The sequence below is a fragment of the Callorhinus ursinus genome, unplaced genomic scaffold (assembly GCF_003265705.2).
Source record: "Callorhinus ursinus isolate GAN/ISIS: 27379988/994484 unplaced genomic scaffold, GSC_fseal_2.0 scaffold1, whole genome shotgun sequence".
Taxonomy (NCBI): domain Eukaryota; kingdom Metazoa; phylum Chordata; class Mammalia; order Carnivora; family Otariidae; genus Callorhinus; species Callorhinus ursinus.
Window position 1 is genome coordinate 116,475,487 of NW_027397063.1, and position 23,875 is coordinate 116,499,361.

Genomic DNA, 23,875 nt, shown 5'->3' on the forward strand with positions numbered 1-23,875 from the left:
AAGCAGGACACACAGATATCTTTTGGCCCAGCAATTTCACTTCTATGTATATATTAACAGAAATGCATAAATGTCTATACTGAAGGACATGTACACCAAAAGACATGTGAGAATATTCATAATACAATTATAATAATAAAAAACTGGAAATGGCTCAAATGTATAACGATAGAGTAAATAAACCAATTGTGGTTATATTCATAAAAAGGAATATTATATAGTTATTAAAATGAATGAATTAAAATTATAAGAACATGAATGAATTTCACAAATATGATTTGAGCAAAACAAATCAGGTAATAAATAATAACATTCTATATTATTCCATTTATATAAAGTTCATAAGAAAGCAAAAACAATTTATGGTTTAGAACTCAGGAAAGTAGTTACCTGTTTACTTTTATAACCTGGGGCATAGTGACTGAGAAGGAACTTGATGCTAGTAGTTTTCTTATTTCCTGATCTGGATGGTGGTTATATGGGTGAATTTGCTTTTGAAAATTTATCAATCTGTTGACTAATAAATTGGGTAATTTTTCCTCTATATTATACTTTAATAAATGTGATTATTAAATAATCAGGGCCATCGATAATAAAATGTTGAAAAGGCTAGCACAAATACACAAATAAGAACACTACATACTAATCACATTTATTAATACAGAAGTAAGAACCCCAAGTAAAATTGTAATATGTCAGGTCCACCAGTAAATTAGAAGCAAAACATGCCATGATGAAGTAAAGTTTATTTCAAGAATTCATGTCTGATTCAATATATCATCTCTTCTATAGATGCTAAAATGCATTTGAAAAAATAAAATATTCATTTTAAATAATAATTCTTAGTACAACAAAGATAGAAACTCCCTTATTTAAATATCTCTACAGAGCAGCAACCAATATCACACTTGATTATGAAACAACAACAATGACCTTTCCATTAAATAAGCAAAAAGATAAATATGTGTGCCACCACTATTATTGAATATTATTCTAGAAGTCCCAGACAATGCAATAAGGCAGGAAAACAAATTAAATGAAAAATATTGCCAACTTGGAATTAACACTATTTTTTATTGTAGACTATATTATGTGCCTGAATAAAAAACAAATGAAATAACAAATTCCATTGAATAAATATTTAATAATATTAATGCTTAACAGGTTGGATAATTATAAAATATACATTAAAAATTAGGAAGTATAATGAAAAAAAGATTCTCTTGACTACAACAAATATAAATTATAGGAATTTTTTGGAAGAAATATATAGCATCTGTAAGAAAAGTATAAAACTTTGCTGAGGATTATAAAAGATTAATTGCTGAAATACAGAGAAATGCCGTATTTGCAAAAAGAAGATATATCTAGTAAAGATTGCTACTTTCCCATATTAATACTTAGAGCTATACTAATAAAAATACCACTATTTTGGAAATTTACAAAATCATCTCAAAATTCAATTAGAAAATATGCAGGTGAAAATAGTTATGAGAATTATGAAAGTGAATAAGGATGGATGACTCATGTTACACAACATTAAAATGTGCAATGAGGCTGCAATAATTAAGATAGTGCTGTCCTGGAATAAGAGTTGGCAGACTAATGAAGTATCTCAGGTGTCCAGAAACAGCATATACAGACATGTATGAATCTAGTTATAAAGCCGCAAGTGAAATAAATGGGAAATGGGTAGATTATCCCCACTATGTCCAACCATAGGCAACCATTCTATTGTGTTCAATGCAGATACTCTGGTATCTGCATTTTACAAGAACGTGTAAAATAGGTATTGTCATATCATACATCCTTCCTAGTTCTTGCTTTGCCCATTCATCCCTCTGATCTTAAAATCCACGCAGGCTGCTATGTGAAAATCTAGTCGTCTCTTCTCTGAAACACAAGCACTCCACGGTATGTGTCTACAATGCTCTGGCTATCAGTTTTCTCAGCAATGGGCACCCAGATTGCCTCAACTCCTTGCCATCAGACAACTTCTAGTACAGTCCTGTAATATTGATCATCTGGGCTGGAAGACTGGAAATCACTTAGAATGTCCAGCTTTCTTGACTATTTTGTTACTGTTTAAGACTTGCATTTTCTCTTGGCCATGAGTTTTACCCTTTCTAGTGTGAGACCATTCCCCTTGGCAGAGAAGCATTCACCCTTTCTGAAAGCTGGATTATAGTTGTTGAGGATGACCTTGCTGTGAAGAGTGTGCCTCCTGGCTGTGGTGTCTCCCTTTGTCTGCATGGCTGGGCTCTGTGTCCCATTTGTTATCAGGACCCCAACATCCACCTTGGCACACTTGGAGGTAAGGTAGGTTTTAGAAAAACAATGTGTGTTTTAAGATCAGTCCATTAAGGACTGGAATCCCAGCTCTGCAACCCACTATCTGAAGAGCCCTAAGCAAACCATGAACCCTTCCTAAGCCTCAGTTTTTACATCAGTGAAATGCTACTAATAATACCTGATGCATTAGGGTATATTGAAGCTTAAATTAGATACCATATGGAAAATCTACTTGCTGTTATTTTAGTGTACCAGACTGTTTTTAAAACATACCTGGCCATAGTTATAGTGGTGTTTTCTTGCAAAGACTCTTCTATCCTGGCTCATTTCCTTACTTCCTTCAAATATTTGCTCAAATCCCACCTTCTCAATGAGTTCTGTCCTGATTGCCCTAGTTAAAATTGCAAACTACTCTTCTCCTGCTCTCCAATTTTCTTTTGGCCATAGCACTTTCACATGCAAAGATGTTAGATAATTTATTTATGTTTATTGTTAGTTGTCTGTCTCCCCTTGCGAGCTCCTGTTGAAGACCCAGATCTGTGCTTTGTTTACTGATGTATTCTAAGCACTTGGAAATAATGCCTGTTTCCAGGTGGCTTAGAGTTCCTACTAAATAAACATTTCTAAAATGAATAGTTATATTTATCATTGCTAAAATCAGAGTAGTCCTGGGAGCCTAAGATATTTTGATGGTGCCAGAATGGCTGCTTGAGGAAGTCAGTCTTTGGAGAAGGCGAACACCAGGCTGAGGTCTGCATGGGGTTGAGGTCTCCCAGAAGGAGTCCTTATTTTCAATCACAGCCTAGGAGATCAGAGGCCCCGGGGTGGATGGGTGATGGTGGGGGATCAGCCAGGCTGAGTCACCTCTGCATGGGGTAGACACTTAATAAAAATCTATTGGCTGGATTGGAGACAAATTGGCATGTGTTTGGTAACTTTAAATGTAGAGGCAGCTATGCCTTAGGCACCAAGAACTCCATGATCAAATGGGAAATATCCTTGCTTTTTGTCTATCAGCCTGACAATTTGGAAAAGAGCTCAACTTTTATCTAAAATTCAGCCTGGAGGCTGATCCTTCTGGTAGCTGAAGTAAAAAATGGAGCACCCATTGGAAAGGGCTGCTCAGGAACCCCAATGAACAAAGGAGGAACATGATCCTCATTTTTCAGGCCAGCAAAGTGACATTTCATCCTCTCCTGAGGTCGGAAGAAGCCTGATACAGCTGTGGGTCACTGGTGACTTGGGGGTCAGTTCCACGCAGAAAGTCACTGGTAAAGGCTGGGTGCTGGTGTCAATGGGGCTGTTGGAATGGTAGCCTGTTAGCTGGCTATTTGAGAACAACGTGGAGCATGTGAGTGGAGCGGTGGAGGTCCAGGGTCCTTCAGACTCACTTCCCCATTTCTTGTCCCTCGTGTGCTTCCTTCTCCTCCTCCTTTGCCACCGTCTCTTCCTCCTTCTCACTCCCTTCACCGAGCTCCCCTTTTTCTTCCTCTGCTCTGGGTCAGTGCTCCTTATGCCTTGGTGAGCATCAGAATCCCTTGGAGGGCTTATGAAAACACAGACCGTGGGGACCACCCCTTAGACTCTCTGATCTGGCACTTCTGGGCTGAGGCCTGAGAAGTTACATTTCTAGCAAGTTCCCAGGTGATGCTGCTGTTTCTGGTCTGGGGTCCACACTTTGAGAAGCACTGCTCTATTGCTTGCTTGCTATTTACTCCTCAGCTTCTCACTGTGTTTCTCCATCCACCTCTGCCTGTCTATGTCCTCTCATTGTCTTGTGTCTCCTCTATGTCCTCGCTAATCTCCCCATCTCTCCATCTGCTACCCCAACATCTCCGATTCTCTTTTTTATGACTTAAAATCAGGAGCAGGATGGACAAGGAAGCCCCAAGTTCTGTTACCCAGCATTCTGCATCTTGGGATGGCATATTCTTCTCTCTGACACTCTTGGATGCTCTTCGCAAGCCCCTGTGCTAAAGCCTCCCTGCCGGTGATTGTGACACCCTGAGAGCCAACGTGGGGACTAAAGCCCAGGTCCTTCCATATGGCAGGCCTTGTTCCTCTGCTCCTCTCTCCCACAGAGAATGCCTGGGAAACTTCAAAGGCCACAGAAGTGGGGGGAGAGATGAGAGAAAGTGAATCCATTAAAAGGCGTAAAAGCTGACAGTTTCAAAAATAATGATCTGGGTTTCCTCTTATTTAAAACTACCCAGCTGCCCTGCTGCTTTCATTGCTGTTGCAACTGACACTCGGCTACGTTTGGAATTAAAAATACATAAGCGCTTTCTGAAAGAGCTGCTAATTTGAAGGTCATTAGCAGCCAAAAACATATTTCTTTTATTTATAAAAAAGGCATGTAATAAAGCTATTAATATTTACTCTCCTCCCTGAGCTCTGGCAGGCTTCCTCACTGCAACCTAAGCTGCTGTCTTGCCTTGGCCCCCACTGATGTGCCCTCCTGGTGGCCTTCACTTCCTTCCACCTGCCCTATCCCTGACACCTGTCTGGGGCCTCCAGTGCCCACAGGAACTCGCTGTGCCCCAGGACTCTGTGTGCGCACCCCTCTTGGTTTCTCTGTGCCCCTGTGGAGTCCCCTAGCTGGCCCTACTACACAGCCCCGCCTCTCCACTCCCTCTCCTCAGCTGTTTGTTTTATGAGGGAAATTACTAGAAGTCAGCAGCTTCCCTACAAATCCTACTTGCAAAAGGGAGGGGGTGGGGGCTGGGGAGGAGAGAAAAGGCAATGAGGCTGGGGGTTGCGGTTGCCATAGAAATATAGAAATGGAGCTGACAACTGAGAAGCATTCTGCGAGCACAGGGGACAGAGAGTGAGGGGGCTGCTGATCAGGAGGCAGTTACGTCAAATATGTCTGGAGGAGTCCATACAGAGATGCCGTCCCGGCCTCGGAGCGCAGATCCTGCCAGAGGGCAGGGCTGAGATGATGCAATCGCAGGTTGAGAACCGCCCAAAAAAGTAGCCGAGACTCTCCAGAAATGCAGCAAAGAGCATGGAGACTCTCCAGGTCCCTGTTCACCCTCACCCCGAGCAGTGGCATCCCCAACTTTCTGGTCTGGGGCTGGCAGAGCCCTTGGTTGGCGAGGTGACCTCGAGATTCCTCCTGAAAACCTGATGTGTGGCAGAAGAAAACATCGTGGTCCACTCTGGCTTAAGGTAGCTTCTTGTCCCTGAGATTTATTCCTTCATTATAAAAAAAAAAGTCATTTTGGGTTTACTTACCCAATTTTCTCTTACTGCTCTTATTTCTTCTAAGTACACATGTGAGGCAGCCCATTCTGCTTGCTGCTCATCTCATGCTGGAGAAGGGACAGCTTCCTCACAGTAGGTGAAGTGCAATAAATCTTACCAAGCTCTCAGGACAACTTGGGGGGCTCAGAGGCCACAGAGGTGGGCCGATGGCTCTGAGGGCCAGGGTGAGGGGGGCAGGTAGTGTCTGGGTCCTCAGGGTCATTTCATCAAGGCCGGCGACAGAGGTCCCCTGTGAGGGAGCTAGCCTCTCCCTAGGTGGGGTGTGCACAGTGAGGGGCTGTCTGGAAATGGCCCCCTGATTCCTGCCAGATCCCTTACCCAGGATGCTGACCCTTCACACACCAGCCTCCTCGCCCCACTCAGGACTCCTGCCTCCACGGCAGCACTTCTCACCTCGTTTTGTCTCTCCTCCCCTGTGAGACTGTGCCTGGCATTTCTAGGATTCAGTAGAGATCCGTGAGTGATTAATGTGTGGGTAAATAAATAGATATATGTGACCTCTTAGAGACTCTCTTTGAGTCTTTCACTGCCACCACCTTCTCCTAAGTCACCTGCTTGTGTGTATCTCCTTTCCCATGACCCCATCGGTTCCCTGGAGAAAGTCATCATTTGCCCTAATCAGCCAAGGAGACAGAGTCTATGGTGGCTGACTGTTCCCTTTCCGGGTGCTTTAGTCCAGGACCACGATCATTTTAACACTGACTGTGAGCTATCACCTACTTTTCACTTCACAGTTATATCCTGAGGAACTTGCTTTGTTTCTACCTTTCCATAATGTCGGTGTTAACACTCTGGTTATAGTACAATCTGATTCTCGTGAAACTGCTTTCAAGAATGAAGAAACCACTGGTAAGGACTACCTGACAAGGCTGATGAGACAGTCCCAGGATCGGCATTTAGTTGGCAAGGCTTCTGCAAATATTTTGGGTCCCTGAACTTTGCCACAGCCTCCTTGACTCCAGACACTGTCTCTCTAGTCTCCCTGAGGCAAGTTGTGTTCAGGTTGACCTGACTCAAGAGCAGGAGCTTTTAACCACTAGTTGGACCACGCTTGGCACACTAAGGCCCATGTACCATATGAAGCCCACCACCTGTCTTTGTAAATAAAGTTTTATTGGAACATAGCCCCATCCATTCATCTAAATATCATCTACGACTGCTTTCACACTACAATGGTGGAGTTGAAGAGTTGTGACAGACACCATATGGCCCGCAAGTCTAAAATATTTACTCTCTGGCCCTTTATAGAAGTTTTACCATCCCTTGGATTAGATCTGCTGCATGAGTCTAGAAGAGATGCTCTGGACTTTTTTGCTCTCTGGCTGGCCACAGGACTCAGAACCACAAACAGTTAACTGACTCCCATCACCATGTGACAGTTTGCAAATAAGACCAAAGGAATGATGTTCACTCCGATGAAATCAGCAGTACAGTTATGCCCCCTGGGCCAGACAAGTTAATGCTTGGCAAACTGCCCTCTCTATGAAACATCCCAGCAGATGAACCCCATGGTGGGAAAAAAAACAATAAAAAATGGTTAATTGTTAAATTGGATGTCAGAGAGAATATCTTTCAAAGTTGCAGGAGGCCCTTTGCATTTAGAAAATATCAGATTGTGAGTAAGACAAGAGGTCACCACTAAGCAAAGGAGTCCTTCCCCCACTGGACAAAGGGGCTGCAAGGCTTGGTGCCATCTGCTCTGTTCTGCAGGGAGATCCGTCACCAGGTGCCCTGCTCAGCTGCTGCATTTTCCTTGAGCGAGAGCACAAATAAAACCATGTGAGCAGGTGGTGTAAACATGATTCCAAAGAGTTGTAGGAGAAGTGGCCCAACCTTGAGCCTGGGGTGAGGTAAATTCAAGAAGAAACCTTGTAATCAATACGTATTTTTGGTCCTTTGCTTTCCCTGTCAGAGGCGACTGACGGCAAAGGGGCATGGACTCAATTATTAGTTTATTTATTTAACAGATTGACTATGTGATGGCTGAGCACCAGGCCTGCAGATTCAGCCATGAGTAAGGCATGCTCCCTGGCTTGGAGAAGCTCCCAGTCTGGGACGGTGGATTACAGACGCATAAGCAGAGCATCATAATACAGACAGCGGATATCATGATGGTGAGAAGCACAGGGCACTCAGGGCCTTGAGGACAAGCAGGAGACCCATGTGGGAGGACCTCGGGATGCTTTTGAATGGAGCTGAGGCTTGAAGGGGGGCCAGGAGGCCACCAGGTGAGAGAGGAGGCGGGTCAGGTGTTGCTCCCACTAAAACTCTAGGACAATCGATAGGGCAGTGGGTGTTGTGGGAGGTGTGCGGGGGTTGGTAGGAAATGCAAAGAAAAGTGAGAAGGATTCATAGGTTTCCTAGCCTCTGCTTTTCAATCCCCTCCTTCATGACTTTTTTGGCCATATCCATGTATTACTTGTATTACCATTTAATTGCCATTTTTTCTTAAAACGAAGATACTGTTTTACTTGCATAATTTATCTTAAAAGGAAACTTCATAATATTTGTGAAAAATGCATGTATTTTATGTGATAGATATATTTTTCTCTAGTGTACATTAAAGCAAATGTATAACTATTATGATTTTGAAGAATTTGGACACATATGTCCTAAAACCCACTTGCCTACCAATGGTACACTCAGTACTCTTCTGGAAACCCAGCAGGTTGGCCTCCAAAAATGGCTTTCTGGTCACCAAAAATTTTCTGAAAAGTTATTAGCCGAAGAAAACTCCTCCTATTGACTGATAGGCCCAGATATTGGGCTTTAATCCAAAGAAGAGATTAGGTTTAGTATCAGGAAGACAGGCCCCTAGCCTGTGAGAATAAGCAAGTAAGTGCCTATGCAACATATTGAAGAAGCTTCCAGAATCTAACCGTTGGTCCAATATGACAGGCAGCTTGGAAACCCACCCGGGAACAAGGCAAAGCCTGGTTTCAATCTCTGTAAACATGCAAGGTGAAGGGCAGAAATGATTAAGATGACAGATACACGCAACTTTGAAGTTCAAAAAAAAAAAAAAACCAAAAACAACCCCCAAATCCACAGAGGTTAAGGATTGACCTTTATCAGAAAGCAAGAAGACTTTTACAACAAACCTCAGGCACTAATTTGCTTTCTATTTTTAGGTCATGTTCCCAAATCCCTAGAAGTAAAATAAACTAACTGATAGCTACTATTTATTGAGTATTCCCTAAGAACCAGGAACTAGAGCAAGTGATTTATACGTGGCCCCTCATTTCACCCTTGCAAAAGCCTTGTGGAGTAGATAATATCATCCCCAGTTTACAGACACAAAGCCTCAGAGTTTAAACAAGTCACCTATGCTATGTGCCAGGACTGAGGTGGCCAGTAGAAATTCCCAGATGTCTCAGGTGGCAGAATGATTGAAAGAATACGCTCCAGGTAAATCACCTGGGTTCAAATCCTGGCTCTTCAGTGTGATCTACAACAAGCGGCCGGAACTTCTCTGAGTTAACTAATTTTCAAATGGGCATAATAATAGCAGTTGTATAAATACTGAGTGTTCCTGTCTCATAGCAAACACTCAAAAAAAAGTAGCAATTTCTATTACCAATTACATAATTGAATTTGTGATTATTATTTTTGAAAACTTCTCAAGTGGCCATAATTCTGGCCCTCACCCCAGGAGCACCTCCTTTAATTAGCTGATAAAAAGATTCACTTTAAATTCTAAATGCACAACACTCCCAGCTCTCACTCCTAGACTGAAATCTGGTATGGGAGCCCTAATCAGCTTATCTGCTTCTGAAAAATCTCCTCATTGTGGTCAGAAATCCCCGAGATGTCTGCGATCAAACAGTGGAAGCCCAGTTGACATGCCAAAGCCCACAGACCTTGAATGCCAGGCACCTGTATGCTCTGCCTCCTGACCCTTCCTAGTGTGTGCTGGGGGAGCAGGGCTCAGCTTTCATCAAGCCTATTGCTTCAACATGGGGTCAGGGGTTGGGGGGGCACTCAGAGAGTTAACACGGAACCACAGCAATCCAGCAAAAGGTGGGCGGAATGCTCAGATTTGGAAGCAGTGTGTTTTGTTTGTACAGCTTAGACTGTGGGACACTTTCTGAAGTCTTCATTTCCTGCCCATGTTCCTGGTGAGAGCAGTTAGAGTTCCCAGCTCACGTGTAGCTGCTCACCTGCTCATTCAACACGTGTCACAGCATCTGAACAGGTCAAGATTGCTGTGTACGCTCAGGACTGTGTCCTACAGCAGTGAAGATCCTCCAAGAACAAACCCCATCTCTACCTAGTTTAGTTGGGTCTGTCCCATGTGAGTGTTGGGGAAGCAGTGGCTAAAGAGGCTGGTGACCTGCTCAAGCAGACAACAAGTTTGAGTGGAAAAGCTGAGGGTCCTCCCTGAATTATCTGACCTGTCTTCCTGGCCAGGTAGCAGTCTCACACATGTTGGGTTAATGAATGTGTGGAGTTCTGCTTTGGTATTATCAGTCTCTGCTCTCCATCCCACTACTATATTTGTTGGGAGTCTGGGATCCTGACCCTGGGCTCTGCCCCATAACTAAGACCTAACCTTGAAGCACAGCTATCCCAATCCCACTGTCTGCCTGGTTGGTCCTGTTGTTGGGCTCTTCCACGTATTAGGATGTCCATGAACTTGCCCTCGTTCCCATCCCATGGTGACCAACTGTGGCCTCTCACTACCATCCTAGCCCCGGCCTCCCCCCTCCGGGTACACCTTCCATTCTCTATGGCTGAGGCTCTCTTAGCCTATTTCCAGAGCTCACCTATTTCTTTACCCCAACTCTTTCAGAATGCTCCTTCCTTTTGGGTTTAGTCTCCCTGGGCCTGGCCATGCCTTCTCTCCCACAAACATTTATTACGTGTGGGCCCTAGGTTGGGTGCTGGAGATATACAGACAGATATGGTCCAAGGAGCTCATGGACTAGAATGTTGAATGTGATGGAAATAAAGACAATTGTTGAGGAGATAGAGATGGAGGGGCCTGAGTCTGTAGACAGCCACCCTCAGCAGACCCATGATATCTGAGCTGGGACCTGATGGGCTCAAAGGTTCGGGGAGAGGGGGCATGGGGTTGGAGGAGTCCCCAGCACAGGGATAGCCGTGAGTACAGAACCTAGGTGGAAAGGCTCTGGACAGGCAGCAGGTGTTGGCTGGTGGGCAGTCCGGCTGGAGAGGTGGGCATAGGGCTCCCTTCTATGATCAGGACTTTGAACTTTGTCCCATTGGTGGGGGGTCAAAATCCCATTGGTGGGGGGTAGGCCCAGAGGGATTCTGAGTGAGAAAGGGGCCTGGGATACTTCCCATTCATTTCTCAGACGACCCTGACACTGTCTGCCCATCCCCTTCATCAGAAACGGGCATGCCTGTCATCATGCTAGGTTGTGATAGCAAGGCCCATGGGTCCAATCACGGCTCTTCCACTGTCTGCACAAGAGGATGTGGGAACTAAGTGACCAGGAGACTGGGAGGAGGCTGGACAGTGAGCCTGAGTTCTGCTAGTCGCTCATGCCATCCACCTTTCGCTCATCCTCCAAATCTAACTGGACTACTGCACATTCTAAGCTGCTCCTCCCTCTGGCTGTGCTCCCTGCCCTCCCGGGCCCACTCTCTCGGTGACCCTCCTCTCTCTTTCTCCATGGATTCTGTTTCAGTAGCTTTCAAACATACTCAAGTCTTTCCCACTAAAAAACAACAAAATAATAGCCACCAAAAGGGAAAGAAATCCAGCTACCTCCTGATATTCTTCTCGCCTTTGAAGTCAAGCTTCTGGAAAGGTTGTGATGTCCTCTCTTTCCTCGATCCGGCTAGTATCTTCTGCTGCAGCTGCCCCTACCAAGGGCACCCATGACTGCCTGTGCCTACACCCAGGGACAGTTTTCGACCTCTACCTTGTATTGGCCCTCCATGGCAGCGCTGGGCCCTGGGGCTGCTGTCTCCCCCTAAAAGGTTTTCCTTTGGCTCCACAGACCCTGCACACTCCTGGCTTTCCCTCACTCTCTGCAGTGGCTCTATCCTGATGCCTTCCTGAGCCTCCCTTTGCCTGGACATCTTTTAAATCTGGCTGTTTCTCAGGGTTCCACGGGGGCCCACTTCTCTCCTCGCTCTTACATTCTCCTGCAGTAAAAACTTCCACTCCTACAGCTTTAATGGCCATCTGGATAAAGGATGACTCCCAAATCTGTGTCATCAGCCCAGATCGCTCTGCTGAATTATAGACCCCTATATCCAAAGGCTCATGGGCAATTCAAATTCATATTGTTCTCCCTCACCCTCAATTTCTTCCTCCTTTGTATCCCTTATCTCAGTGAATGGTATACAAAGCCACTCAGTGGCCCAAACCAGAAACTTGGGATGACATCCTTGACTCTGCCCAACCTCTCCACTGACAGCCAATCCACCTCCATCTTCTATTGATCTTACCTTCTTCATGTTTCTTGAATCAGTCCATCCCCACTGCTACTTCATGCCTTCACCCAGGCTACCATTATCCATTGCCTACATTATTGCCTCAGCCTCCTAACTAGTCTCCCAGAACTGAGTCTTGGACCCCCGAGCCCATTTTCCATTTTGTGGCCAGAGTGATTTATATAAAATATACTTCCATTGCTTCAACCCACTTTCCAGATTCCTTACTCCATATAAGATCCTTCATGATCTGGCCCCCACCTACCCCTCCAGGCACCCGCATACAGCACTCCATTCTCCAGCCTTGTTGAACAGCCTGTCATCCCACAAACATGCTACTTCCTCTATGGCTTTGGAATTTTGTCCATGCTGTTCCCTCCACCTACAAGGCCAGTTCCACCACTCACATCTCCTTCCCCAGTTGCTAAGTGCTTTCACTCCTCAGGTTCCAGTTTAGCAGACACCTTTCAGGGATGCCTTCTTTGACCCCCTAAGACAATGGCAGTGCAGTTCTCTGTGCTGCCATAACCCTCTCTATTTCCCTGTTGAAGTTATGTACAAAGTTGAGTTCTCTTATAAAGATCGTAGCTGGAACTTGTCATCCATTCTGTATCAGAAAGCCATTTCCAGAGCTACCATTGTTCCTAATGTACATGTATATATGAATTTAAATAGCAGGAAAGAAAACTAAAGAGAAGAGAATCTTTATATTTTAAGAGACCAAAATAGCATGGGCTCAGTATCTCAGTACCTTGGAAGTGGTTTATCTGTTCATAATTTTGTTTTCGTAATTCAACTTTTTTTTCCTCTCTGGGGAATGAGTGGCTACAGGAATCTTGGAGGAAGGGTGGATTTTGAAAGGCAAAACAACACTTGGAAGAGAGTCCCAGTGTACAGGGAGTGGTAAAAGACACAAAGTTTTCCATGTCAAGGGAAGTCCCGCCATCCTTTCTGCCCAGCTGGATATCAACCTGGCAAGACAGAAGCCCTGGTTCTACTTTCAGACGGATGGGCTGCTCACTGCCCTTCATTGACCCTCTTATTTGCCTCAGTTGTACCAAGGACAGGGCTGCATGCATTGCTGTGTCCCTGGTGGGGACTGTGCACAGTGACTGACACTTGGTGGGATGCTGCTTTTCCCGGCCAGTCCTCTGGGGAAGACTGTGACATCGTGTGAAAGATGTAGACAGAGTTGAAGAGGAGCGTGTTAAACTTCACAAAACTAAAATTAGAATAGCTTACAATTGATAGCAGTTAAGAGTAAGTGAGAAAGATTGCAACTAAATACCTAGGGATTAATTTCTTTAAAAGCATGCTGTTTAAGGCCATGGACTTCTGTAGGTAAAATAATGATATGTGAAACTTTCTCAACTCAAACTTATTTAAACCACCAGCTATGTATTGAGCACCTGCCACATGTTAGGCAGTGTGTTGGGTGCTGGGTATAGAGGTGACTAGGACATGACCTGAGTCTACTCTCACTCTGGGGATGGCCAGAAATTTCTGGCAGAGAGTGAATGCTGTGTGCTGTGTCATGACTCCTAGCAACACGGGAACCCATCAAGGGCCTGTAGTAACAAGGTCAGCCCAGGAGGGATGTGCAGGGGTGGGGGTAAAGGAGCAGAGGGCTCTCCTTTTCTCCCAGGTGTGTCATGGAGGTCCATCCACCACTGCCCAAAGTTGTCCATCCCACCTACCCTTCAACGGGATCTGCAGAACACATCAAGCCCCACCTGCCCACCACCAGGGCCGGCACTTTCTCAGAGGGACTGAGAGTTGGTTCTCAGACCCCTGTGAACATATTCTCATTTGGAAATCGCTAGTCTTAAGAGATTCCCTAGTGGTGAACATAGTTGCCATTTGACCTCGATCAACTTGAATGACCTTTCAGTGTGATCCAGCCACCCCTCTCCCCCTTGGGATGACCTTTCTGAGGCTTCAGTGATTCCCCTCTCCCACCACCAACCCCCAGCCCTCTTGATATCTTAGACAATACAAAAACCTCTGGCTACTTTTGAAAATGACCCTGAAACTTCTATAGGAACTGCAAGGCATCTCAATGAATGCAAAACTCCCTGCGACATGGATCTTAAGTGTGCTTTGAGCCTTCTTGGTAGCAGAGAAGTCTGGAGGCTACCTGTTTGCTGCTTATACTCCATCATGGCTGGACTTCTCTCTTGCCTCACTTGCCAGGGACCTAATCATACCCTTACCCAGTTGGGGCCAAAGCCATTATTATTCTGAAATGATAATGAGGTTCCCAGGCTAGCTCACGAAGGCCTTCTTAGAACAAAATCTAGCTGTTAGAATCTTGCACTTTTAACTGGCACATTGTAGATTCTCATCCTCCTGCCTGATGTCTCACTCCTTCTGCCCCCAGTATTCCTGCCATTCTATTCATCAGTCCTCACTGGTTTCTGTTCTTTTCACAAAGGCATGGCCAAGGGTAACTTCTGTCCTTACTTAATTTCCAACATACTTGGGGACCTCAGCAATTTCAGTGATCCTAGGGGACCTCACTGACCCAGCTCTACACATAACTTTGTAGGGGGTGGGGGCATGGGGAGGTGGTAGGCGAGAGTAGGCAAGTGATTTTATTAGTATAGGTACCTGTTTGACATCTCTGAGCTCCAGTGATCTCCAGATGATACAATAAACACCTGCTCTGTAGATGGATCTACTCGCTTCATCCCTGTCTTCCTTTATTAGGGGAGGGCAGGGAGAGAGCACAGAGAGTTGGGTCATAGTCCCTAAGGCTTTTCCACAAATCACCTCCATTCCCATAACCCCTGAGCCGGGAGCACTAATGAAACATTGCCCACTTGTTCCCTGTGCAGTGCTCACCCACATGACCCTTGGTGGCTGCAGGCGTTACCTGGCAGAGAACCCCTCTCTGGAAGCCATAACCTGGGCTGTGCAGCATGGCCTTAGATTCCATCTCTTTAGCCCGGCTCAGAGGGCCACAGGCCACCGCCCATTGTGCAGGGTGGCTTTTTAAGAAACCATCTGAATTGGAATTCATCCTCTGCCAGATGCTAAAGTAGCACGTCTAACTGAAATTCAGAGGCCTGGGGTCTCACTGCCAGGGAGCATTCTCCCTAGGGAGCTCTGTTGAGAGGGTGAGTAAAGTCTCCTGGGGCCACACTGTCAACGGACAGATACCTCCACACAGGAGACCAGCTTCTCTCATTGCTTGGTGCCCAAGAAGAGGCTGGGGGTTCATTCCTCTCTTTCTGGGTAGCTCAAGAACTTTAATAACTATCACTCCCGGAGTCAAGAACTTTACACCGATCACTAATTCCAGTTAGTGTAGTGCCGTGGTTCCCAAAGCGTGGTCTCTGGACCAGCAGCATCAGCACCGCCTGGCAATTTGTGAGAAGGGCACATTCTTGGACTCCACACTGGATCTACTGAGTCAGAAAACTCACTGGTGGGGCCCAGTGATGTGTGTTTCAACATATCCTCCAGGTGATGCTAATGCATGCTCAAGTGTGAGACCCACTGGGATCGTGGATAAGAACACGGAGTCAGGTTGCCTGAGTCAAAATCCCGACTCCACCATCGTGTGATGCCGGGAAGGTCTTGTCTCTGTCTCTTCGTCTGAAAACTGGGGGTGGTAAAGCATCTGCTACTACTTTATAAGATGCTTGTGAGGAAGGGAGTCAATAGATGTGAAGTACTTACACGGCTTGGCAGAGAGAACTCCCTCAGGAGTGTTAGGCCTCATCAAAGGTTGTTACTACTATCGGATTAGACACAAGAGGCAACAGAGGCCCAGAAAGGTTAAGGGCTGACCCCGTGCTACAGGATTCTCTCCCTCTCGCACTCTCTGTCGCCTTTGTGGGATCTTATGGTGAAACCAAACCCAAGGGCGTGGCACGACCTTCGCCTTGACCTTGTTTTGTTGACAGTCAGAAGGTGGGCGGGCATTAGTGGAGGCACAGTGAGGATTTCAGGTTAAGGATGCTGCCTGAGAAATCTGGTGACAAGTTAAAATTCATTCCTGTGGAAAATTAAGAGTAGATTAGCCGAACTGCCTAGACTTGTAAGACACTTCACGGATTGAGGTCTTTGGGGTAATTAGCAAATTGTGCATGGAATTGGCAAGCTATTAATAAGGGGAAGTTTTCTCTTCTACCTGCTACACGGCTGGGTGGGGGCCGTTTGCAACCATATGCAAATCTGCTGAGATAGTTCTGTCCATCTTCTCTGGTCCCCCAGGGGTTTAAGCACAAGGGTGATCCATTAAGATGGGGCCCGCCTGCATCAGAGCTGTGCCCCTAGGCCCATGAGCCTCTCTGAAGGGGCTTCAGAAGGTAAGACCTCCCCCAGTACCCTGTGTTACCTAGGACTAGGGGAAAAGGCTCATCTCACCTTAAATTTGCATTCAGTAAGCTACATGGGGGACTGTGGCTCCTTTTCCTGCCTCACACCCTCCCCTCCAACTGCGTGTTCACAGGCATACCACAAGTGAGCAGTCTAAAATAGGCTGTAGTGGCTTTTACGAAACTGGCCTGGATATGAACTTCCCAAATGCAGTATGCAAACTGAAATCAGGGCTGATGGTCTATTATCGGTGACTGTTTATATTTATCTGCCAGTGACTTCGTAAGCTGCACATCTGAGGCTTCAGAGCCTCATATTTATTCAGTTCTTCCTTTGGGTCACATCAGTGAGAGCGATTCTAATATATTCTGCTCCTTGGGAGTCACAAGGTCCAGGATGTATTCCTTCCCTCCCATATGAGGGGAAGAAGGACAACTGTTAAGGATTCTCCTGTAACTCGGGGATGGACCCACTAGGGTCTGAGAACACACACTCTGACACCATTCTATGTAAACCCAGACATGCTTCTGCTCATTTTAATTAGACAGATAAAATTAGCAAGGAGATTAAGAGAAAAGGAGAAATTAAAAATATTTAAGTGTTAGGTGGAATTTACAAAAGCGAATTGAACAATGAGGTACAAGAAGGAATGCAGAGAAACACAGACACATTTGAAACATTCCTCGGATGCCACACGGCTTAAGCCAGTCCACAGATCAGGTAAGAAGAATTCTCCCTTGCCATCTCTTGAATTGCAGATTCCAGGGATGTGGAAGAACATTCTCCAAGAAACACTTTCCTTCTCCTTCTCTTCAGATGTTACCAAGAATAATTAATCAGTCAGTATCATTCTAGAATGGCCCACACTGCCTCCAATTCAAACCACTCACCTGTTTCCTGTCTGAATTTGCAAGCTCCTGAGAGTTTTTTCCCCCTTTCATTTTATTTTTCTCCCTGCCCTCTCTCCCCGTTGAGCCCATAGGCCAACTGGGCCAGCCAGAACACCAAACCAACAACACGTTCCAGCCCCTTCGGATTTTCCAGGGGCAGAGACTTCCCGGTTCTTCTTTCTTGTTTGCATCTGTTACGAACAAGCACAGTCATTTTAGAACGCAGACATACATGTGTGTGCTCCCGCACACGGAAACTGGTTTTTCTTTTTTTTTTTTTTTTTCCAATTTGTGGTTTCTTTTTCCTTTTTGCAGAAAATGCAAACAAAAGAAAAACAAGGTTTTCAATTGAAGGTACAGCTCTTCTTCAATATGAAGACATTAATTGAATTGGTTGGATCCCCCATGCAGTGGTCAGCGAAGTCCTTTGGCAACTGACAGAACGACATCTGGAGACTCAGGAGCTGGGGTTTGTTTGAAGGAACTTCCTACACGAGTCATGAGCAAAGGGAAATGGATGTGGGAGAGGGAGAGGGCTCTTGGGGAGGAGTACAAAAGGAGAAAAGAAAAGAACGTCATTGGTGAGGAAGAAAATGGAAAACTGCCTGTTTCTTCCCTCTACCTCCTTCCCTTTCTTCCTGTGGATGGGTGACTCCAGTGCCCCGAGGGTGGGAGCCGAGCTTACTCTTGGTTCCCCCAATGCATACCGTTTTGTCTTCACTTCTGTTGAACATCACGTTTTTGTATTTTTATGATCATAGATTTGGTTTCCCACGGCATCTGAAACATGCTCTGTCACTGAGAAATGAAGGTTGCCTATTAAGAACAGGTCCAGTTTCTTCTTCAGTGATGTAATGCATTTCTCAGCTGAGAAGCCAATCTTTCCAGAACATTCCACAGTGGTCAACCTCTGATTCCCTCTTGAGACTGGTCCTTTTCCTTCCTCTCCTCCCCCCAGAAAATGAGAGTTCTCATGCCATTGCCGTTGGTGACTGACTCATCTGGACCCTCATAGAATGAATGCTGTTCAGGATCTTCTTCTGATGACCTGCCAAGGTGACCCCTATTCTCAGGAGGTCTCTAGGGGGAGAAAGCCACACAAAAAAAAGGCACTTTAGTGTTAGGGCAGCTTTTCATGGATCAAAACTCATCACAGAAGGCAAGCTCTTGATATAGCTGGGTAGACAAATAAAAGTGTTTAGAATCCAAGACTCAAGTTTACCCAAGTCTTTGGCAAGCACCTACCTTGCTCAAATCTCACTTGCTTCATGCAGTGGCCTTAGTCCCCAGTGGCCCCTCCAACTTAGACAATCCTGGAAGTGTTGTGTCTTGTTCTTCAACTATGGGTTCTAAAGCATCCCCTTCCTTGTGTCCCTAACCCTAGATGGACTGGAACTTTCCTCTGTGTTGTTTTTTTATACACTTCAAGCGTACACTATATGGGACTTTAGTTATGCTATGGAGCTTTCTGCCTAAATTAGTGATCACCCACTGAGATCGAAAAGATGTGGGGTTTGCTGGGTTTTCTGATGTTTTTCCCCTGAGTTTCCATTTTCTGCCTCTGTCTGAATTTTAATGTCATGAATTTTTAAGAAGGGTGATCTCAAAATAACTTTCAAATATCTGCCCAAGCAGGAATTCAAGTAATATGTTTAGAATAGGGGTTTGAGTTGGATTCATCTTTAAGCTGTGAGTCTTAATATGATCAAGTTCATGGCTTATATTTGATTTTGGAGATGCATCTTTTCCTAGTTAATAATAATAATATATAGCATTGCTTGAGTACTTCTCATGTGCCATATACTATCTCATTTATACCTAATGAAGCATTTTGTGAATATTGACAAACCACTCAAAGTCAATAATAATAACTTAACAGTAATTGTTTCTTGTGTGCATCCTGTAGGCAGGTAATGGGCTAAGTGCTTTGCTTGCACTATTCCATTAACCTCTCACCACAAACCAATGAGATGGGTACTATTATTATTTGCTCATTTATGGACAAGGCAAGTAGGGCTCAGAGAAGTTAAGTAACATGCTCAAGATCACAAAACAGGTAATTGGTGGTAGAGCTGGGTTCGAATTCAAGACTACCTGGTTCTTAGCCACCCTTGTAGGGCTGCTCTCAGAACTCTTCTAAGGTCCTGACTCTATCTCCCCTCAAATGCCCCTGTCCCTAGCATAGCAGATGACTCCCCACGAGGAGGCTCCTGTGCTCCCCTCAACCCTTCCTTTCAGCTGGTGGCCAACCCCCTCAGGGCTGCAGCTGGCTCAGATTGTCAAATTGTCCATGTCTTTTCAGCCAACACTTCTGAGAGGCATGCTTGAATTTCGAATTCACAAATTGTCCTGCGATCTATTTTATTTCGTTGCTCATGTTCTTTTTCCATCTTTTATCTCTCAAGAAACAACCTAAATTGCTCCAATAGTGTGTGGACATTTTTTTGCTTTGAACTAAATCCCTTAATTTTTCCTTTTCCAGACTGAGGAAATCACTCCATTTGATTCCTTCGGTCGTGGCGGATGAGGGGGTGACGGCCCCATACTCAGCCATATCACAGTGGGGAGGCAGGAGCGGCCCCACCAGCATGAACACCCACTTCGGCCCCTGAATCCAGGCTCTCCAATCGTCTAGGACATTCCTCGTCAGCTCTGCAAGATGGGGAACCTGGTTTTCCACTGGTAAGTGCTGCTGCTTTTTGTGTGTGTGTGTGTTTGTTTTTGGTGGTGCCTGACAATAATTCATAGTGGCAGGGACTGCCTTTTTAAGGCATCAACAAGAAAAAGAACCCACATTTAAAAAATGAATTCTGATGTTTTGCGGATCCTAGGCTAGATGCACATTCAAGCCATCTCCCTGGAGAGAGTGGAGGTTCCATCATTTCTGGCAAGAATCAACCTCAGAGAGGTAGAGAGGGACTCCAGGAAGACTGACTGCAAAGCAGTAGTCTGGGACAGAAGCTGTTTCTCTGGGGTTCAGATGCTGGGGCTGGATGGGACCACCCCTCTCCCCTGGGACCCAGCAACTGGCCCACCACAGGAGGAAATCCCAGCACCTAGCACGGTGACCAAGACATAACAGGTGACCTGTAAGTGTTTGCCAATCGCCTGGAGGACTGACTGATCCTCTACCCTGGGAAACGTGTGTCACAGGCCACCAACCCCCATATTGTCCATACACGTTGTGGGCCAGGTGGTCGGTGAGGCCCTCTCTAGCTGGGTGTGTGTACTCAAAATCGACCCTTGCCAACTTCAGTCCAGTGGTTCCCAGACTTGGCTGCACCTGAGAATCACCTGGGGAGTTTTAAACATCCCGATGCCCCAATCTCAGCTCCTACCAATTAAACCAGAAGATCTAGGAGTGGAAGTCAGGCATCAGTAATTTTTAAAGATTCCTAGATCACACCAGGGTGTCACAAAGTATGGGCATGCTGTGCCCCCGGGGCGGACTGGTAGGAAGAGATGGAAGTGGCCTTCAGGAAAGAAGGTTTTAGCCGCCACCTCCCCCCACCGCCCTTTACCACTTGTGAGCACTGAAGCTTCCGGCACTAACTCACCTCCTTTCTGAATCTGCTGAATGGGAGGGACAGAACTAGATAATTATTTCCCAAACTACCGTGCAGCAAAACCCTGCCCCTCCAAAATACGGTTCCACGGTATTTAAGAATTTTCAGTGGGTTTCTTTCTTTCAGGATTTCTCGTGGCCTTTACAATGCTAATATGTGTAGCGAATCTCCAAAAGGGTGATAAAGTGTGCAGTATTTCCCGAATTTATTTGACCGGGGGACACTTTTTCCAAGGAGAACCTATTAACATTTCCCAGAATGGGTGCTGCTCAGAACATTCTTGGGGAAATGATGGACTAATGGATGTTTAAGACCCTTTCTGGCTCTCATCGTATTCGAATAATTTTAGTTTTCATATTTCTCCATCCTCCTGTGGGAGCTGCAGACTGGTAAATAATTGGTGGGGGATGGAAACGTCTGCTTATTCACCAGTGCTATCCAAGTATGGATCCAAGCTCCCCCCACGTCTGGGATTGTTGCTGAATCAGTGCAGTGCCTCTTCCTGCTATGTTGCTTAAAGTGCTGGCTGGCTGTGTTCTTTCCATCTGGATGCTTTTTTTGATGGGTTAAGTTTAAAAACTTACATGGAGGAGAGACTCTTGATGATTAGGGAAATGACATAGGGCTGCAACTTGGAAGAACGCTCATTTGGGGCCAGGATGAATCTCAGCCTTGCCACCCGACCTGTCCATCTTTCCATGGCACTTCCCCACCAGGCCTGGTTCTATACAGAAGTGGAGCTCTGGGGGTGAGGCCAGAGATCAAGACTGGTACCATGAGCCACAGCAGGGAAGGACCCTGATCCTTCTCACCCACAGGCAGCACAGAGGCTGTTCCCCTCACTTACTCTGATGTCATCTGCGTGACCAGCTGGAGGGAGGTGAAGCCGGCGGTGAGGAAGCTGTCCCTATACTGGACCATTTTGATGGCACTGAGCCAGTCATCCACGGTGGTAAAGGCCGTGAAGTCTGGAATGGAGCGGTCTAGCAGGGGCTGGGAAGGCCTGTGAGAGAGAGAGAGAGAGAAAGAGAGAGAGAGAGAGAGAGAGAGAGAGAGGAGCAGGTGAGCCCACAGCTGCTGAGGTGTGTGGACAGATCCACACTCTGGGCGGACAGCAGACTTCACGCAAGATAAAGATTTCTTCCTGACAGGATGTGGATTACACGGGAGCCCTGCGCTGACCCTTCTTTCCATAAAGAATTCTGGAGGTGAGGTGGCCAGTACCCCTGCCTATGGGCTCTGTCACACATCGGCCGGCCCAGGGAGACTGATGCCAGCATGCAGTCTGGAGGGAAGAGAAGGCCCGTAACTCCTTTGTAAACTGGAATCGAAGAGCTTCACCAACCAAAGATACGGTTCTTTTAAAAATATATAAAGTTCACTATAACCTTCCCAAATCTATTGGTAATATTTTTTTTTTCCTGGTTCTATCCTCAGCTAATTAAATAAATGAAACAGATCAGCCCTCCACTGACCTTCTCTGGCACATTTTCAAAGCAGACACCCTGCTACCCAACCCACAAAGTGGGGTGCCACCTTGACGTATCCCTCAACCCTCAACACCCATGCCCAGTCTTTCACCAAGAATTAAAGATTTGACCTCCAAAATCTCTTAAATTCACCCCCCTCCTTCTGGACCATTACTCTGACTTAAGACCCTATCTTCTCTGGCATTATTGCTGCAATATTCTCCTGCCTGTCTTCTTCAAGCATGTTTCTTCCCCTCAACATAAGGTTCACACTCTAGCCTGGTGTTCTTTGAAAAATGCAGGTGTATCATGTGCATAACCCTCACCCTGACCCCGATTTATGTCAAACCCTTCAATGGGCACTCGCTACTCTGAAAGTCAAGCCCAGAAGTCTTAGCTGGGCCTATAGGCTCTGAGCGTCTGGCCCTTGCCCACTTTGCCTGCCTCACCCCTGACCTAGTCCCCTCACAGACTGGACTCTGAACACACTGGCCCTGTCCTTCCCACCCTCGAGGCTCTGCATATGCTGTTCCTAGGCCTGGAACACCTGTCCCTCTCCTCCCATCTTCCTTTCCTTCAGTTCATGCATTCTCTCCCTTTAGTGCTCAACTGTAAAGAACACTCATCAGGGATGCATCCCTGATACCAGGTAGGGTATGTATCCATGTTCTCCAGCACCACGCACCTCCCTGCCATAATGGCAATCAAGGTCTCAAGTTTGCATTTCTTTGGGTGATCATGTGGGTTTGCCCCTCCTAAATGATTTTAAGCTCCATGAGGGCCAGCATCATGTCTATCTTGTTCATTCTATACTGTCAGCAATGGGCACAGTGCTTAGCATATAAGTGCCCAATAAACTGGTTGAAAAGATCAATTAGTCAGTCAGCTAACATTGCAAATATAGAGAGTAACATACAGCTGATGGCTGCTGACAGGAGCCCAAAGTTGTTCTGTGCATTTGCTCATAACAAATCCAATGGCTTTGTATGTCCGTGTCCCACAGCAATCAGGGCCTTTACCTGCTAATAGGTGGGTCAAGGTTCCGAGTCTGCAGCTCTACCTGGTGTGGTTAACAGAAACAGTGCTTTCTGGAAACAAAATCTCCCAGAGGTGGGCTCATTACCACTCCCATCACATACACTCAATTATTACAGAGCCCAGCATCCAGCCCATCTGAAGCCAGCAGAAGGTGGAGACCCAGACGGGTATCTTGATATCTGTCCATAGCCCATGCTGGAAGTGGGGAATATTTTAGAGAGGTGGAAAGGAAAAAGGAAAGGAGAGATCTTGGCATTTCTTCCATTAGTGGATAAGCTTAGCCACCTCACTCTTGCTGTCAATAGATCAAAAGGCTAGCAGCCTTGCTACTGGGTCTGCCCCTGGCTATGTGACCACCCACACCTAGAAAGCACCGTGTTCCACAAGACTCACACAGCGGTGATGGTTGCCACAGTCTTGAGACTTGCCGGGTTCCGGATCATCTTGTCCAGGGTGTTGACAATCTCTGCAAAACGGGGCCGGCTGTTACGGTCCTTCTGCCAACAGTCCAGCATGAGCTGGTGTAGGGAAGCCGGACAGTCCATGGGCGGGGGCAGCCGGTAGTCCTGCTCAATGGCATTGATGACCTGCAGAGACGCACACGGGAACAGGCATGACG

The 23,875-nt window shown here is 46.0% G+C and overlaps 1 protein-coding gene across 2 annotated transcripts in view; it reads right to left on the bottom strand.

The window, feature by feature from the left end:
• Positions 1 to 16,813: 16,813 nt before the first annotated feature.
• EPHB1 (EPH receptor B1) overlaps positions 16,814 to 23,875 on the bottom strand; it is a 425,029-nt gene continuing 417,967 nt past the window's right edge. The window contains exons 14-17 of one of the 2 annotated variants that reach the window (XR_012380507.1): positions 23,650 to 23,843; positions 21,597 to 21,752; positions 17,891 to 18,263; positions 16,814 to 17,721 (exon numbers count right to left, since the gene is read on the bottom strand). Coding sequence is in view for 1 of the 2 variants with exons in the window: in XM_073899766.1 (XP_073755867.1) it covers positions 18,155 to 18,263; positions 21,597 to 21,752; positions 23,650 to 23,843 (459 nt within the window). In the remaining variant the exon portion in view is untranslated. Of the gene's footprint in view, positions 18,264 to 21,596; positions 21,753 to 23,649; positions 23,844 to 23,875 lie in introns of both variants that reach the window. The other variant, XM_073899766.1, reaches the window with a different exon arrangement.